Here is an 18,897-nt window from a genome sequence, read left to right as displayed (position 1 = left end):
CTGTAGGTTGAGGTGGGGTGTTAGGGTTGGGTAGGGTAGTTGGGAAAGGAGACATTATGGTTCGGGGAGTGGGACATTAGGGTTGCCGGAGGTGGGATATTAGGGTTGCCGGGGTGGGATATTAGGGTTGCCGGAGGTGGGATATTAGGGTTGCCGCGGTGGGATATTAGGGTTGCCGGGGTGGGATATTAGGGTTGCAGGGGGTGGGATATTAGGGTTGCCGGGGTGGGATATTAGGGTTGCCGGGGGTGGGATATTAGGGTTGCAGGGGGTGGGATATTAGGGTTGCCGGGGTGGGATATTAGGCCACATGCTGCAAAGCTGCGGCATCAAACTCCAAGTGCCGAGTTCCCTGGCGACCAATCATGGTGAACCGGTAGCATGCGTGGCAGATTCTTCGATATCAGGCTCTCGCACTGTGAGATCTACCACGGCACGTGATTGTTCCCTACCTGAGAATCATATCACATTTAATGCATTTTTAATTCAAAATTGTTCGAGGGCCGCATTCACCGAGGTCCAGAGTAGTCGAAAAACACCATGAATACCACAACAAGTAGACCACAACAAGTAGACCACGCGTGCTCGATATACAAAATTTCGAGTTTGTCGAGGGCCGGGTTTTCCGAGGGCCGAGTTTGTAGGGCCGGGTTCTATAAGGTCCGGGTTCTCTGGTAATCGATGAAAAATAAGTTTCTCGCGAAAGTTCGCAAAGTCTGAGCAGAGCAGAGTCACCGATGTCACTTGTACAAGTACAGTAGGCTGCATATGTACATTGCCGAACTATGACTGACTGATAATGGTTAGGACTCGAGAGAATACATCTTCGCATCACTTTATCGCTTCTGTAATTTCCAACATACTCTAACTAGGCTAGACTCTCTCGGCTGCACCAAATATCATTTGTTTGAACTGTTAATATAGCTCAGCCCTCAGTGGCAGCACCTGACTTGATGACAAACCAGCTTTTCAATGTTGCTGGTGGAATCATCGAGGCATAAAATTTTCATCTATCATTAGAATGTTGGCATGGAAAACTGTTAGCTGAAACCATAGTGTCCTATATGGTGTCGACACAAGCAAATCTCACGCCTCAGTGAAATTGTATTACGTCACAATTTCAATTTGGCTACAGGCAATTTGACGGTCATTTTTGACCGGCTTGCCGAGCATTAAATTTGGTAAAACGGGTATCAATCGAAAGCTGACTCTCCACTGAATACGAAAATATAAATTTTATTCCGCTCGTAGCCCTGGAACTCCCACAATCAGCCTCGAATTTTTCATTGTTATGGAGATTGGCATTGGGACGCAACAATGCTGTCTGGCGAAACGAGAGAGTACCTCAGGACGTAACAATGCTGTCTGGCGAAACGAGAGAGAAAAAGAGCCAGAGACCATTGTTGCGTCCCAATGTGTCCTATATGGTGTCGACAAAAGCAAATCTCACGCCTCAGTGAAATTGTATCACGTCACAATTTCCATTTGGCTACAGGTATTTTGACGGTCATTGTTGACCGGCTTGCCGAGCATTAAATTTGGTAAAACGGGTATCAATCGAAAGCTGACTCTTCACTGATTACGAAAATATAAATTTTATTCCGCTCGTAGCCCTGGAACTCCCACAATCAGCCTCGAATTTTTCATTGTTATGGAGATTGGCATTGGGACGCAACAATGCTGTCTGGCGAAACGAGAGAGTACCTCAGGACGTAACAATGCTGTCTGGCGAAACGAGACAGAAAAAGAGCCAGAGACCATTGCTGCGTCCCAATGTGTCCTATATGGTGTCGACAAAAGCAAATCTCACGCCTCAGTGAAATTGTATCACGTCACAATTTCCATTTGGCTACAGGTATTTTGACGGTCATTGTTGACCGGCTTGCCGAGCATTAAATTTGGTAAAACGGGTATCAATCGAAAGCTGACTCTGCACTGATTACGAAAATATAAATTTTATTCCGCTCGTGTCCCTGGAACTCCCACAATCAGCCTCGAATTTTTCATTGTTATCGAGATTGGCATTGGGACGCAAAAATGCTGTCTGGCGAAACGAGAGAGTAGCTCAAGAGAAAAAGAGCCAGTGGAAGTGGAGTTATTGCTGTCGAAAAATTTTGATTTGAATAAAATAGTATTTACGGTGAGCACAACTATAATAAATAAACAAAGAATCGGTCACCGTAAATACTATTTTATTAAAATCCACATTTTTCGATGGCAATAACTCCGCTTCCACTGGTTGGAATTGAACCAAATTTGGTGAAGACAGCCTAACACTTTCATGGGGTGAACAGAAAATTTTCAAATTTTTTATTATTTATTTTTATACAATAAATAGAAACTCTCTTCTCCTGTAGCAAAGCGGTTACCGGCTGGAATTGAACCAAATTTTGTGTGTAGGCTTAAATTAGGTAACCTAACAATTTTATCAATTAGCCAGTACGATTTGAGAAAAAAAAGTCGTTTTTGAAGAGCCCTAACGCAGATGTCTGATTAACTTCAACAGCTATTGAAGTACGCCTACATTAGGTTAATAAATTCATTCAATACTGTTTTGGTCTCTATGCTTTAAGGTTAAAGCGATTTTATTCCTTGCATGGGTGGAAAACCACGCGATTAATGTATCGATTCTGTAATCCTGCTCGCAAAGTAGGCCTACTTCATTTAGCTAATATCAGGCCCGCCGACCGGAGAAGTTGCCCGCCTCTGACATAGATATTCCACGAAATCAACATTATGTCTGCGGGTGTATGATCCCCAGAATGGCTCAAGACCATCGATTTTTCATCTTATTGGGGGGTCTTTTATAGGGTTGCCATACGCCCAGAATTTCCCGGACATGTCCGGAATTTCACTGTTCAAACTGCGTCCGGGAGGAATTTCTAAAATATGCCTAAATGTCCGGAATTTTGAAGGCTTGAAGTGAGCTCATAATTTTGTTGCAAATAAGCATAAACAATATTATTTCTGGGCAGATTTATGCTGCATGATAATTTTATCCGCGCTGCGCGCGACTTAGAATCGTGTATGTTGGTTATAATATGGTAGGCTTACCATACGTCCTCTTTTAAAAGGATTTGTCCTCTTTTTTGACTTTTTTAAAAGTGTCCTCGGAGGACGCCCTTTTGTCCTCTTTTTTGAGATTTTGTCCTCTTTTTTGAAAATTTAGGTCAGATTTAGAACAAATCGCGAGTGATATGCCGCAAATTAGCACAGAAGTGACGCTCCGGCGGGTATTTTTTTTTTAGTCATCCACCTGGCAATGTGGAGAGAAAAACGGTATTTTGAGCTCTGAGCGGAAAAGATGACCTTTTTTTTAGTCAACCGATCGCAAAGTGGGAAAAATTCACCGGTTTTTGGGAATTCCACTCCGGTTTTGCAAGTTGCAAATTTCTGAAAAAGTGTCCTCTTTTTAGATTTCCGAAATATGGTAAGCCTATAATATGGGGACTATAACACCCTCGCAAAAGCTGCGATCGAAAATAAAAATAACATTCATTTACAAAAATAAGTCTAATTGTAATCGCAATTAAAAGATAACGGTATATTCATAAAGTCAGGTTAGGCCGTTTGGATGCTTTATTCAAATATAGAGGTTCTAAACCTGGGGTAGTTTGCCTTTATCATGGCGTTTGTGAATATGTTGAACGTAATCAGCTTCCAAAATAGGCCATGAGTAAGTCTGGACAAATATGCCAACCTTTAATTAGCAATCAGCTCATCAAATTTTGAGCTGGACCACGGAACATTTTCGAATTGGAAATGAAATCGCGACCCTAAAAGGTTAGAAACCACCGGATGTGTGGCGTTTATATAACTCGGTGGTGCAATGCGCATTAGGCTGATAAATAATCTTATCGGTGTGACATGAACTGAACATGACTTAGCGATGTACGATTACGCTCCTTACATTTTCGAAGTCATCTCCACCTGGTCTACCTCTAACTCTGATCATGTAGTATATGGAATAACCAATATTATTGATATAATTCATTCAAATAATTTAACAGCCAAACACATTTAGTAAGCCCCCAGAAGTTGCATCGATTAACTGACGGTGGGCCCAAGATCGGTGTTTATTTTGTCGGTAAGGGGGATGAAAAAAAGTGTGGCTTCGGCCCTGGTTACAACTTACAACATACAACCACATACTCCTGAACCAGATCATGACAATTGGCCACCTCTAGTCGCTAGACAAAGCTTTGCTTGTGTGACGTCATCTTGATCGACAATAGGATCATACCTCATTTTGAAATCCGCTAGTCGGAGCTAAAGAGAGTCCGGAATTTGTTCAATCTAAATATGGAAACCCTAGTCTTTTACCTCATAAAACTTCTTGCCGCCCCCCTCCTTTCCATTTTTTTGTCTGGCTTCGCCCTTGCCTGGTACCGGTTCATATATTTTACACATGCTAGTTAGAGAAATTGGACTAGAAGATCGACGCCGCGTCGAGAAACTCGATCGAGCAAGTGCAACGGTGAAGAAATCGTGGCAGCAGCACCTAAGTAATAACAGTAGTGTTTGATCTTGATCTCTTCGACTATATTTTATTCGCCTTTTTCTTTCCCTTTTTCAGATGTATTCGTCATCTACTGGGCTTTTTTGTACGGGCAGAAGTAGGGCAGCAGGAGCCCGGGTAAATCTCCGACACTTCGGAACGAGCTAGGCCTATTGCCAGAAATCGTACCTGTGCCTGTGCCTCCAACGTCGATGGTGGTGAATTTGCGGTGAATTTACTACTATGCCAGCCCAATGACATAAATATGATTGCTACGCCAACTCCCTTTACTGTGACTAAGGAAAATCATGACATGCGACGAGGCATGGCCGAGAATAATGACCTGCGGCACCATCAAAATCTGGGTCTGAACAATTATATGACGTAGGTTGATGGTCATTGTTTAGTCAATAAAGCTTGCAAAATCTTGGAGCCAGTGCATTCAAAGTCATGCCGCGTACTCTTTTTTCAGTGCCGCGAGATCACAAAAATCGAGAACCACTGTACGAAGTATAATATCCTTAGTCCTTACTCAATCAGTGATGATGATGATGATGATGATAGAACGGAAATTTCCTTGTGCATCACTCAGTGCTTTCCAGTAACTAAAATTCTGTATCATAGAAGCTACTTGTGTATAAAATGCTTTGACCACTCTAGTAAATAACTGGGAATGATTGCCTGTGTTTGTAACATTTAGTTGAAAAATATAACAATTGCAAGTCTCAAATTATAACACAGACGACGCCTGTGATCACAATAGCGCATACACAAATCGCCGGAAAATACCCTGCTAGATCAAAAGTGGAGAATGGAATGACGGAATAATGGGAATATACCGTGAGACTTGTATTGATAGCTTTATACGTATCATTCTCTAGTCGCTTAGATTTGATGCAGCTGCATCCAGTCAGTCTAGATTCTAGAATCAGATGAGATACCTGTTGTTATTGAAATATTATTATCAATCTGTACAAATGAAACATTGTTATGTCACCAAGCATGTGTGTACGAGCAGAATAGACTATATCTAACATTCTAACCAAACATACGTGTTTAATAGACACTGTCTGTACAAGTGGTAGATCGACCAGCAAACAGTAATGCGGAAGTTAATATATGCAATGACCGATGAGAATTTGAGGCATATAGTACCTCCTACTTATCGATCTCACCTCCTGTAGATACCGTAATTTTCCATGCATAATACGCACCCCGAAAATGTCATGTAGATTCTGGGAAAAGCCTGTACCCATGTAGCAAAAGTGTCACATTTACACGCGCACTGCTTCAAATTGTTATGTGATACGTTTCCAAATCTCTAATTCGTAAAACAAGACTCGTGATTGCCAGTCATCATCACCCATGCCCATAAATGACGAACCGGTGGGCATGTCAAAAAAGAGAGAAGGGTGAGGGCCGACGACCGAAGTTCCTAGACTATTCGAAGCGCTAAATACTTGTATACTGGTGGGCCCGTTCCTTTAGTGGCGAACAGGTCGCTGTGGAGTATAATTATGTCGGTATTAAGGCAAAAAACACGAAGACTGACACTCATCTAAGGGAGAGCAAATTTCGGAAGCACTGTTAGTTTCCACCAACAGTCCAGCAGCAATAGGACTCATTTCACCAAGCTGCACACTATGCTCTGTAGGCAACGTCCAACCCAAGACCAAGACGAGCTTTATAGTAAATTTTAAAGTCTTAATAGATGAACGTGCCTGGGGATTAGAAAGAGTGTATAATATATATGTTAACTAATGTTAATTTATGGCGGCGAATAATGCTAATTGATCGTCACCGCGATGACAATATTAACAATTTAATTCACTGCTTGCGATGTGGAAATAAAATTAAAACGCCACAGAATATAATTAAAATTTTTGACTCGGCCCGCCAACGTATTCTCTGCTTTTTATTTGGCCCGCGGGAAAAATAATTGCATATACCCCTGGTTTACGCCAGCGATTATATCTTGCACACATACATGTCCTATTGTAGACGCGATTGTTCAGGCCGCCTGTCGACTCGGTAAATTGCGTGCGCGTGCAGCAATCAACAAATTAGCAGGGATTGCGCGTGTAGCAATCAAATGACCTAATATCGCTCGTGTACAAATAACAAACCAAATCAGCAGGAGATCGCGTGCTGCGCAGAATCTCGCTAATTGGCAACACGTTTCTCGCTAATCGGAAGCGCCCAACACTCAAAATACGAGTTACTGGGCAGGACGCATACTGCGATGCCCGATTGACAATAAACACGAAGAAAGGTGTGATTTTAGGATTAAAAAAATCGGTAAAATTTTGCGCAATATGCATGAAAAATTACGGTGTATTTAACTAACGCGACCAAAAATGCACGTGAAGACGGCTTATTCTGCATGAAGCGAAAGTTGACGCGGAAACCGGTTTTCCGAGCACCGACTCGGAAAAATGACCGTTTTTAGACTATTCACCATCGATCAGGGTTAATTGAATAAATTTTCCCGTACATATATGTCCTCTGTTTCAAATCCGTAAATATTGGGAGACGAAACCTTGTGTCGAGCTTGATAAGGGGGCGATGAGTCGAAAATGGTTGGGAACCACTGGCCTAGGCCAAGTTGGGTGTCCGATTTCAAATACTACGCCAAGTCGTTTCGACACACTTCTATCTTTTCATTGTATCACAATTATTGTGTTGTATTGAACTGATAAAATTGCTGATAAACCGAACCGAAGTGCTTGAATTGGGAAAGTCCTTTTCTCGCAAGGAATGCAATATTTGTGCATATATACAGATAAACCACGTAACATTAACATGCGCAGTTGCGCACACCTTCGCACCACCATTTCACAGCGAAAACTAGCATCATTAAATTCTATATTTCGCCTCTGTGTTGTGTAAGCTGACCGAACAAGACATATCATGTCACTTAGCTATTTTGCGTATGGTAGTAAACTGGTAATCATTTCATTCATTTTCTCGATTTCCTGGCGCGACATATATGCATGCATAGGCTTACACATCAATGAACTATTATCGACTTCCGTGTTTCGATATACTACTATTTGCTGGTGAGTATCAAAGGTGTTATGCATTATGCCACATTATAATCCGATAAAATCGACTGCTCGCTGCGGGATACGAAACGGATGTAGCCTATTTGTCTGTTTACTCATATGATTGAGTATGTAGGATGTAGATAGATTGTATAGATGAAGTGGGTTCGGCAATTGAAAACGGGTCGGGAGCTACTTTTCAAATTCGCCCACTGAACAGCATGTATTAACAATGTAATTCTGTACTTCCAATTTAGAAATACAGCTAATACGCCACAGAATATAGTTTAAAATTTTTGACTCGGCCCGCAAACGTATTCCTTCTTTCCATTTGACCTGTGGGAAAAATAATTGGCCAACCCTGGCTGGGCCATTTTACGTCAACGTCAAGGCATTATGGCCATTCATATCAGCTGATTCTCCCTCGATGGAATGCTGTTGCCATCGCCAAAGCCGTTTCAGTTAGTGAGGAATAGTGATGTTTGGCACAGAAGAATATAGCTAATTTTGAAACAACGGCAACAATATTTTCAATATTTTGAAACTGAAATCAATTGTGAAATTTCAAAATGATTTAATAATGACCGTAACTGCCGCACCCCAAACCCTCCAATTGGGGGAGGGGGCGAGCTCGAAGAAGGCGCAAAAATATTTAGTAAATTAGCATAAGGTGTTGTTTTGGAAAATGTAAGGTCCGTAATATTAATTGAACGTATTCAGGTGGGCCCTTTGGCATAATTACTTATTTTCGTGTTATTTCATGACCTCGTGTCTTCTATGAAAAATATTGAAATCGCTCATATGTACTAAACCAGGGGCGGGCAACATAAGGCCCGCGGGCCGGATCCAGCCCACGGTGGGATTTTGACCGGCCGTGGACAGTTTCCCGTCTTACATGATATGTGGCCCGCGGCCCCATTCTGCCGAGATTCCCCACTACTTGCTGACTACGTCAAATTTTAGTGACAGTATATTTTTATATGCGTGTGTGCGCACTGCGCAGCGTGCGAGAGTGGGCTTATACACGTAAGTTTGTCGAAGCGAGAAAACTTAATTCATTATCGGCATTTACGATAAACTCAACCCTAAAGAATTGACATCTTGATAAATTTGGGGTACCGGGCTTACCGAACGCCTTGAAATCTTAATTACGGATTGCACCGTGCGTTAATTGATCAGAGAGAAGCAGACATGGCGGCGCCTGTATGACAACGCTGTTCTCAAATCCACATAGTCTTCGTCATTATCGGCGAGAAATGGCTTTGAAATGACATTGCTGTCGTTAAAATACATTCATTAAATACGATTTATCCCTTGTATGTGTGGATAAATGGGCGAATAATGTATCGATTCAGCAATCCGGCCCGCCAAGTACTTAATTTTCCGATATCCGGCCCGCCGACTGGAGAAGTTGCCCGCCCCCGTACTAAACTAAAAGACGCACACGATTCCAAATTCCTGTTTCCTCTCTGCTAATTTTCTCTGCGGGATTGCATTTGTGCCTGTGGGGTTCAGCTTGCCAGGACAGCAAGATTCAGCCCCATCCATTTGGGTGGCAATGGACTATTGGAAATGTATATATATCGAAGTTTTCGGCCAACATAAGGGCAGTCCTTTACGACCAAGGTTTTCTCGCTGTAGAATAGTTTCGCACACTTCTCGGCGTCCCATGTTGACCTAATATTTATATGTATTGGTGCGGCGCGGTGCGGTAATTGTTGACGCCAAAATGTCTATTTGCACAAATCCATCAACACGAAATCGCGCGTAGTGCGAAAAAAAATTGCAAAAAGTTCACAAATTTTCAAAACAATACTCTCTAATTTATGCTCATTCCGAAATAATTTTGGGCCGCCTTGGAGCTCGCCCCGCCCCCAAATTGGGAGGCTTGGGTGCGGCAGTTATGGTCCTGGCACCAGTAATATATAGAAATCTAATAGATGTGTATAGTATGGTAGATTTTCGTTTTTACGACACAGTCAAAATTTGGGGTGCCGCGAAGGCTTGATGCATATTAGAGCGTATGTTGTTCCGCGGATTTAACTCGTTACAATATAATGTTTCTTTTAAAGGGGCTTTCATGACGACCAGTTTGGGAGATTTATGCAAAAAATACACTTACCAGGAGCATTCGGTAAGCGATTCTATTGCTTATTCTGATGCAGAGTACCGATCGAATTCTTAGAGGGGCAGTCTCGATGACGTACGAAAGCTCGCCTTACGAAGCTGATGAGAGCAATGAATTCGCGGTATATATAACACCTGTTCCCAGCAGATAATCATAGATTTTCGTCAGAACCAAGAAACAACGTGATAATTGGTGATCAATATATTGAAGAAATGAATCATGATATTCACATTGTCGTCGATTCAAAGGAATCGTGAGAGCGGTATAGCGGAGTCGCAATTCAGAAGTATAACGGGCTATGCAAACGTTCATCGTAGACAAAAATGCCTCATATTTAATTCAAAGTGTTCTTCTCCCACCTTCCATCGCGCTATTGGTATGATTAGATCCTAGACTGTAGAGATATTTTACGGTCATTGATACATTCAATACAAATAGATTACCGTGATTATTTATGCACAGGAAACGGTGATAAGTGTGAGGGGAACAATTCCACCTCAAGAAGCCTGTGCATGGCCATTGAAAACGACACGAGATAGCGGAGTTGTTATTGTTCAAGTGATCAACATTAACTTGAAAAGAACACAGAGGGACAGGGAGATCGATATAGGAACCTTAATCCTACCAGGTATGGTATTATCTCAGATATATATCATTGTAGATCATTTCAGTTCAGTTTAATACTTGGGCCTACCATAAGTCCTATTCAGGAGGATTTCCTCTCTTTTTTCAAGAAAAGTGAATAGAGCTCAAAAATGCTCAAATGTCCTCGTTTTCGCATTTCGAGTTAGTTGCTCGAAAACAAACTTTTAGGTGAGACTTTGTATTTATTTCCAAAAAATTGCTCTAGCCATGAAACATGCTGAATCACTGGTTTAAAAAAGATCTTCCAAAATTACCCTACTATCCATACCTGTCTTGATGGTTAATACAAGCAATAATTTTCGATGTTCTCTGGAACGAGGGCCTTTTTACATGCAAGGATCTGACGCAAATTCGTAGTTAAGAGACCGCAAAGAAAGTACCGTTCATCGTCTCGACAAGTGCCTGGATTTAGATGTGATGCGCATGCAGAGTTAAGTTCATACTTGCGGCAGAAAAATTGCAACAGAACCATACATGTAAAAAGATCCATTAATGAAGCAAAGTCGCGAATTTTGTAGACCTATAGGCCAGCAATCAAGACAAGCTCAAGATCGCACAATTTGAGATCAGTTTGGATCGCCTCATTTTTGGAGGACTGCGGACTTCAAGATCCATCTTATAGCGATCTAAAAGACAAAGTTATTAACACTTGAGTGCTCAGTGCTCATTCATCAGTGACCGTTTTCTCGAACATGATTGCTTTGCGAATACTGCCCAGATGTGGTCAGTAACGAAGCACTTCTACTTTTTGGAAGTACTCAAGTAGTTTTCCTCTACTTCTGGTACTTACTCAAGTAGATCTGATTTTCTCTATTTCTACTTCGTAATATTTTATCATCCACTTACTTACTTTTCGCTATTTTCAGTTAGTCAAGTAGAAGTAGTTTAATCCCCCAATACAAAAGATAGCCTGAGGAATTTCAGGGCTGTTTTCACGGAGTACCAACATTTAATATTCATAAAAGTCAAGAAAAGCCAAGAAATTTTGTTGCGCTTCGCGCACTGTAGTTATGGAGTAACAAATATGTTTTCACGAAAGTATTTCATCACAGTAAATATGGCCCACCATAACGTTTAAACTACTGTTCCGCAATCTAGCAATTACCCATCATTTCGTAATCTAGCAGCCCATGACGTGTTATGCTAATCTGGAAAATCCGGCTTTTCTAACGTTACACCTGTTTTAGCAGATCCCCTTTGAAGCTTTCTGGACAAAGACATGAAATATATTTTCCGCTTTTTAGAAGTGGTATCTGTATTTCACTTTCAATTCCGAGTATCATAATTTGAGTTCTATAATTACTTTCAGTTCTTTTGTCTGCAGAACATACATGTTGAAGCATAAAAACAAGTGTAGTAGCCTCTATCTTCCGAAAATAAAGCTACATTAAATATGACCTTTACGATCCCCAATATTTGTTATTAACGTATACTAATCGCGCAAAGTTTTGAAACCGTATCCGATACAACTTATCCGTATTGCTCTTCGCCTAAACTTGGGGCCTTATACCGTAGGGTAGGGCACCATGCCAAGATATTCTCTAAAACGGGGTCTTCTAGTAAACAAAGGGTTAGTATCGCATTTTCATATCAATACTATAATTTGCATCCCATGATGCGAAAGAATGCTTATTCTGTCGAAAATTGATACTTCCTGGGATGCATCAGTACGAATCAAGCTCTCTGCACCTTCTGCATAGCTCAATTTGAAGCTTTTGACAGTCCAGGCGAACGAATTAAGACTGTTTTTAAAACTACTTACTTAATTGAGTAGATTTAAAGTCAGTCAATTCTACTTCTACTTCAAGTAGTTTTAGGTGGCTTATGGAAGAAGTACTTCTACTCGTACTTGAGTAGATTTTTGTCGCTACTTCTACTTCTACTTGAGTAGCTTTATTGACTACTTTGACCACCTCTGACTGCCAGAAAGTTCGAAGTCTTCTGACTTATTCAAGCGATACGATTGCCTGGATCAATCGAAATTTCATGCCGTTGACGTCACATTTGGGGATACGATTGTTGATCGTTGACAATATTCTTTCCAATTCTCTACCAGTTGCTGACGATTACCCCTGACGAGTGTCATCCGAAAATAACGGGGTTTATTTCAATATGAATATTATCGAATTGTATATTGAAGCTCGTGTACCTACAAGAAACTCTTCAAACTGGAATTGAAATACTATAATTTTGTAGCGATCTGTCTATCATGGAATGGTAAAATCTCAGTATCGTTAGCAAAAGTTCAGTATCAACACTTTTTTGGATAGTAGATGGATAATATTATTAATCCTATCTGGTAATATAATAAATGTAAATAAGTGACCTATTCTAATTTACCAAGTTTACACACCTGACTGAGTACATGCGAACCTGGTGTTTAGCGAAGTAGATCCGGAAATCTCAATACACATGCGAGTATATTTATTCACTATAGATAGGGTTGCATTCAAAACATTCATGACGTCAATAATCTTTGATTGTGATGTCATAATGGAATGATATTGACAATTAAAAATGCAATCGGTCAATATGGCCCCTTTACCGAAAAAGGCTTCCGACCCCTGTCTTAAAGGGACCAAAAAAATTTTTCACCAGGTTTAATGCAGCATTTTTACGGTCGGCGGTCAAAATCCCCATTCATTCACAGGAAATTTTCCAGTGAGCAATTCCGACAACGGCTCTAGATTCATCTACACCACATCACATTTGAGCTGCAGCATTAAAAGCTTGTACGCGATTGTAGACAAGTTTTCGTCGAGAAGACCTTTTGTGTGGAAGAATCTCGAATCTTTTAGGACGGTTATAAACTTCACGTCAACCGATTCTGGCGAAAAATGTTTTGAATTGAGATACACATATGCGGAATGTAAAGGTAAGTCGACAATTTTCCAGGTATCCATTTCGGTTAGCACTGGCCAGGGATATTTGGATCTAAATATCCATGGCACTGAAACATGCGATGTATGCGAGATATAAGTACCGATGATGCATGCTTGGACACGTACGCGTGTCTCCTTTACATGTTACCAATATGCCCCAATCACATATCTACAATTTACCGCCAAGTTCTCAATGCATGGGAAAATATCGCTACCATAGCCATTGTCCCTACAAAAATATGCATGTCTATTTCTCCGCTTACAAATTTAACATGGAACGATTTGTAGCTCAGGTTGTGTCCTATTATTGCAGATGATGAGGTACAGCCTAGCGGCTCGCGTGGATTACAATACGATGATTTCAAGATAGTATTAATAGCGGTAATCGTCATTCTTGCGATAGTCATCGCAGTCATACTAATCATGTGCTTGTGTAAGAGGTTTGTATCTGCATTCGTGATTTAATTTTGTATTGGGTAAATATAAGGGCGCAGATGCCCTTCATGCGCGTAGTCTATATAGTCTATATATAATCGGAGATAGTGGTGATCAGCAGCGAAGTATACCTCTCCATTTTCAGAATACTCTCAAGAAGTTCGTCTGGTCGAACTAGGGTTCCATTTGAAACAAAAATCAATTTCAAACAAACACAGGTCCTTGTTTAAAACAAGTTTTTCATTGTTATATTTGCCATGACGCCACGAATAATTAATTGTGACGTCACATTGGATTCACATTGACAATTGAAAATGTAGGGTGAATATGGCTCCTTCGACGAAACGGGCTTCCGACCACTGTCATAGACAGACCAATTCGCATCAAACACTGTTTAAAACATGTTTCAACAAAGTGTTTTAAAACACCGTTTGTTGCAAATGCATCCCTAGGTTGAGCTATGTTGTGTGGATTTTAGACTAATTCCGTTCTACTACAACAGTTTCCAAAGTCAAAATAGTCGAATTATTAAGTTTTTGTCACAGTTACCGAACATCTCCATCGTGATTTAACGTATTTGCGGCACCATCGGTCATTCAGTGCTATATGCCGACAGAGATGCAGCTTGAAATTTTACAACATGTCACCAGCAAACGGCTAATGAAGTCTTGGACGTATCGTTTCAATCTACATATTCGAACTACTTTATAGGGTAGGCTACTCATCAAACAATACCTTTTCTACTCCTACTTGGAGTAGAGTTATGATCTCTTGGTATAATCTTCAGTTGTACTGGTATATGTAGGCTTATTTGAGAATACATTTAGGATTCTTCTACTTCAGTTCATGTCAGCTACTTCAGTTGCATCAAATACTTTGATCGCTTTTGCTTCGCGTGCTAATAAGTTTGTCCATTGTCAAATGAAAATTGTGTACTATGTTATATTTCGTTCTTCCTTGATATAGAGTATTTATTTCATCAAACTTGTCTGTCTATTCTACAGGCTCTTTGCAATAGGAGCCTTAATAAAATAATTTGTCAGGAATATGGTTTACCGCAATCGTTTCCATCAAGACACTTTGATATCGTCATCTTGATATTTTCAGTGCGTGTTCGACGTTCTTCTCGTCATCTTAGGCTAAGTAGTATTCGTCATCGTTGCCCATGCCCATACACAATTTTCTACTTTCCCCGTAAGTGTGCCAATTGCAACTTACAGCCGGAAAGGTAGAAAGGACGATCACGAACCTACAAGCCAATTGAATCGCCCAGACTACACATCCTACCATCTTACCAACAATGAATCGGACCATCACTCAACCCAGAATATCGAAGAGGAAGCTGTCGCGAATAGAACATTTGAGGCAATTCAAATTCATTCATATGAAGAAATACCAGCGGGTGGGATTCGTTGCAATAATTTAAGTGGAGTCGTGCAAAATTCGCTTTTTGGGGACTAGAGTAGACCTATATGGAAGCGCATTTGGATTCGGAGTGTATTTCCTCCGTTCCCGCATGACATCAATGAATTTGAAAGTATAGGCAAACATACACTTTCTGACACTTGCGTACACAGCAATCAGCAAAAATAATGCAGGAATATTCGGCAGCTTCTAAGTCTGATAAAACACAAATGATAATTTTCCATTTGCTAATTAGTAGCCCAATTACAGATATCATCATAAGTATATGCTACTACAGGGGTTCTCAAACTCTTTTTCACCGCGACCCAAATTTGATTTTTATTGGCACCTCGTTACCCAAGCCTAGCAAATCGAAATATATGCATTTTTAATGATATATACTACGTTTCATGGGCATGTATGAAATATAAAAGGTCGAGTCAATCAGTTGCTCAAAACGCAGATCCATGAAAAATGTGTGACGCAGGTGTTTTCGAATTGGGGTGCTTGTTTTCCTCGGTGAGCCGCATTTGTGCTGTAGGGCTCAGATTGCAATCGATTGCAGATTGCTAATTTCAACCCTATATTTCAGTGAAGTGATATATATTAATGTACATTGTACACGATACCTAGCGACGACTCGGGCCACATGATGCCACAATGCTGAAGTAGATATTGACTTTAAACGTCGGCAAATGTATCAACTGGAGCAATCAGATGATGTAAAAACTCCATAAAATCAATATCTTCCGTCGCTTTGCCAACAATTTCAACGAGGACTTGCAAAGGAGTTAAAGCTTACGCCTCAACGGTCTCGGCCAGACCGGACAATGTATTCAGCGTCTGAGTGTTGCTACGTTGATATTGAGCGGAGTGTGCTATGGGTTTTACCTTATTAACACGTTATACAGCAGCAGACAACACCCCAGTCCCACGAATTTGGTTTTTATGATACACTAAACATATGAAATCGAGATGGACACCGTACGCTTGCTAGATTTTTTACATCAGACAACGATATCAATTTCATTGATTGGTTGAATAAGCATCATTCGCTGACTACCTATAGTACCTATACATGTAGCGTATTTCGCTATTGATGTTGCGTGATTGCGGGTCAGGCTCAGCAGAGAGTCACTAAATACTCACAAACAGAAAGTTTGATGTCAATGTGCATGCTCGTTTAGTGTTGATATTTTATGCTGCCAGCGCCATGCATAGAGTGGCCTGCCGTTGAAATGCAATAAATTTCAACCAACGATGTTATAATGACATGAAAATTGTGATATATGAAAAAGGTTCACAGTGCAGAACCTACCAAGGTTTGTTTGTGAACGTGAACCTCTAAATTTTCAAACGTGAACCTCACGTTCACACCATCCCTATTGCACATACCAGTAAATGAGACTAGAAGATGGAGGTCGCGTCGAGAAACTGCTTGCGCCGAGCAAGTGCAACGGTGACGAAGCCGTGCCAGCAGCACATGTAACAGTGTTCTATCTTGATCTCTTCGACTATGATTTAGTCGCCTTTTACATTCCCTTTTTCAGTTGTATTCGTCATCGACTGTGCTTTTTGTGTGGTCGTTGTAGAACACGAAAGTAGAGCCGGAGGACCCCAGGTAAATCTCCGACACTTCGAAATGTGCCATGGCCAGAAATCGCACCTGGGCCTCCAGCGCCGGTGGTGGTGAATTTGCAGTGAATTTACCACTATGCCCGCCCAATGATAGACATATTATTGCTACGCCAACTCCCATTACCGTCACTAAAAAGATAGTCACATGCGATGACGCTTGACCGAAAATAATGACCTGCGCAACCATCAAAATCTGGGTCTGAACAGTTAGGCCTATACATGACGTAGGTTGATAATCATTTTTTAGTCAGTATAGCTTGCAAAATCCTGGAGTCAGTACACTCAAAGTGCTGGGGTGTCGCGAACTGGTTTTCCCCTTTTAGAGGATATGCCGCGAGGTCAAAAAGGTTGAGATCCACTTTACGAAGTTATATCGTTACTCAATCAATGATGATGATCGAACGGAGTCTATTTCTGAAATACTCAGCGCTTACCAGTAACTGAAATTCTGTATAATGGCTACTCGAGTATATAATAATGCTTTGACCACTTTGATAAATGACTGGGAATTATTGTCCGTGTGTGTAACATTTAGCTGCAAAAATAACAATAGAAAATCTCAAATCATAACACGGACGACGCCTGTCATTATGATAATGCATGCACAAATCGATGCGAAAATGCGCTGCTAGATCATAAATGGATGATGGGATGACGGAACGGAATATTCCGTTGTATTGATATAGCTTATACGTATCATTATCTAGTCCAGTGGTTCCCAAACTTTTTCGGTGTCGGGGCCAAATTTAGGATTTCAGAGCAAGGTCGGGGCCGCAAGAATACCTGGGCAATTAAACGGACCCCTAATGTCATCAAAATATGAAAATTGGCATTGTTCCGATCGATCACTTGACGCCATTGGCCATTGTTATGGTCATTCAGTTGCTGCGCTTCCATTGTTCAGAACAGTCGACCTTTGTAGGCTATTTCGGAGTAGTTTTATTGCCCTGACGAGATTTCAATTTGCATTTTTGGAATCGGTGCGAAACTAGCTTTCGATAGAGACCGGACCTATCAAATTATGCGGACGCTTCGGTCGTGAGCTATAGGACTACCAATTATGCTGCTGTCGGGGCGATTTAGTGAGTCAGGTTTCATCGCCTGGACGCGCGAGGCGCGAAAATTTTCTGTAGTTCATGATTGAATCGGTCAATATGATCGGGAATTGCATATATATTGCCATCCATTTTTATCCTCTTTCTGCTCACGTAATCAGTTTTACAGGTAGAGCCGAGGAAAGTGCGTTAGAAAAGGTAGGGCCCCTCAATAATAATTAAACATCTTCGGGCGTATATAAGCCTTGTCAGGAATGAAACAGCACTTCGTCAGCCCCCCTCCACAAAAATAGTAAACTTGGGTCTTGGGCTCCCATAGGGTGATAAACCTATCCCTATCAACTTGTTCGCTTTTGCCACGAAACTAGTTGTACAGTCAAGTGAGCCCGCGCCAGGCGCGAAAATTTTCTATAATTCATGATAAAATCGGTCAGTATGATCGGGAATTGCATATATATTGCTATCAATTTCTTGTCCTCGCTGCTCACGTAATCAGATTTATCGGTAGAGCTGAGTGAGGTGTCTTGGAAACTGTAGGGCCCATTAAGTATGATACCGTAACATGTTATTTCGTGACCTCCTGTCTGCTATATATCAAAAAATATAGAATCGCCCAAACGTAGGCTTCTGCACTATAAGACGAATACGATTTCAAATTGGTATTTCTTCACTGGAATATAATTTTCCCTGCGGGATGGTATTTGTCTCGCGAGGTTAAGATTGCCAAGACAGTATTTTGTATATACATCGACGTTTTTGTCCAGCATAAAGGCAGTCCTGTTCGGCCAAGATTTTCTCGCTTGGTGCGTCGTGGCGCGGTAAACGCTAACGCCGATAGGCCTAATGCACATTTCTATGAATAAATCTTGCGCATTTTTTCTTGGGGATGAGTACCCAAAAATAAAGACATTTGGCAGCATGAAATCACGACTACAATAAACAAAAATTGAAAAAGATGCATAAATTTTCCAAAAATAATCTATAATTTATGCTAATTCCCGAAATAATTTTTAGCCCCGTTCGAGCTCGCCCCCCCCCCTTCATTGGGGGTTTGGCGTGCGGCAGTTATAGTCCTGTCTTTACCTATATCTATAGCTACTGCTCGTTCAACTGGACGTAACGATAGCAGTCTATTCACGACTTTCTTGCAGTCTTAATTAAAAACTCC

The 18,897-nt window shown here is 41.0% G+C and overlaps 1 protein-coding gene across 2 annotated transcripts; it reads left to right on the top strand.

The window, feature by feature from the left end:
* The first annotated feature begins 5,052 nt into the window (after positions 1-5,052).
* LOC145433253 (uncharacterized) lies at positions 5,053-15,196 on the top strand. 2 transcript variants are annotated; one of them, XM_080310293.1, is made up of 6 exons: positions 5,053-5,338; positions 9,615-9,676; positions 10,133-10,298; positions 12,966-13,190; positions 13,511-13,637; positions 14,853-15,196. In XM_080310293.1, the coding sequence occupies exons 1-6, from the start codon at positions 5,326-5,328 to the stop codon at positions 15,091-15,093; spliced, it is 834 nt and encodes a 277-aa protein (XP_080166419.1). In that variant the 5' UTR covers positions 5,053-5,325; the 3' UTR covers positions 15,094-15,196. The 2 variants fall into 2 exon arrangements, with proteins under 2 accessions (XP_080166419.1, XP_080166418.1); XM_080310292.1 differs by lacking the exon at positions 5,053-5,338 and adding an exon at positions 7,460-7,557.
* Positions 15,197-18,897: the final 3,701 nt, after the last annotated feature.

Source organism: Botryllus schlosseri, chromosome 2, assembly GCF_051294905.1.
Source record: "Botryllus schlosseri isolate E-star chromosome 2, Bs_hap1, whole genome shotgun sequence".
Classification (NCBI taxonomy): Eukaryota; Metazoa; Chordata; class Ascidiacea; order Stolidobranchia; family Styelidae; genus Botryllus; species Botryllus schlosseri.
This window is presented reverse-complemented; position numbering and strand designations above follow the sequence as displayed.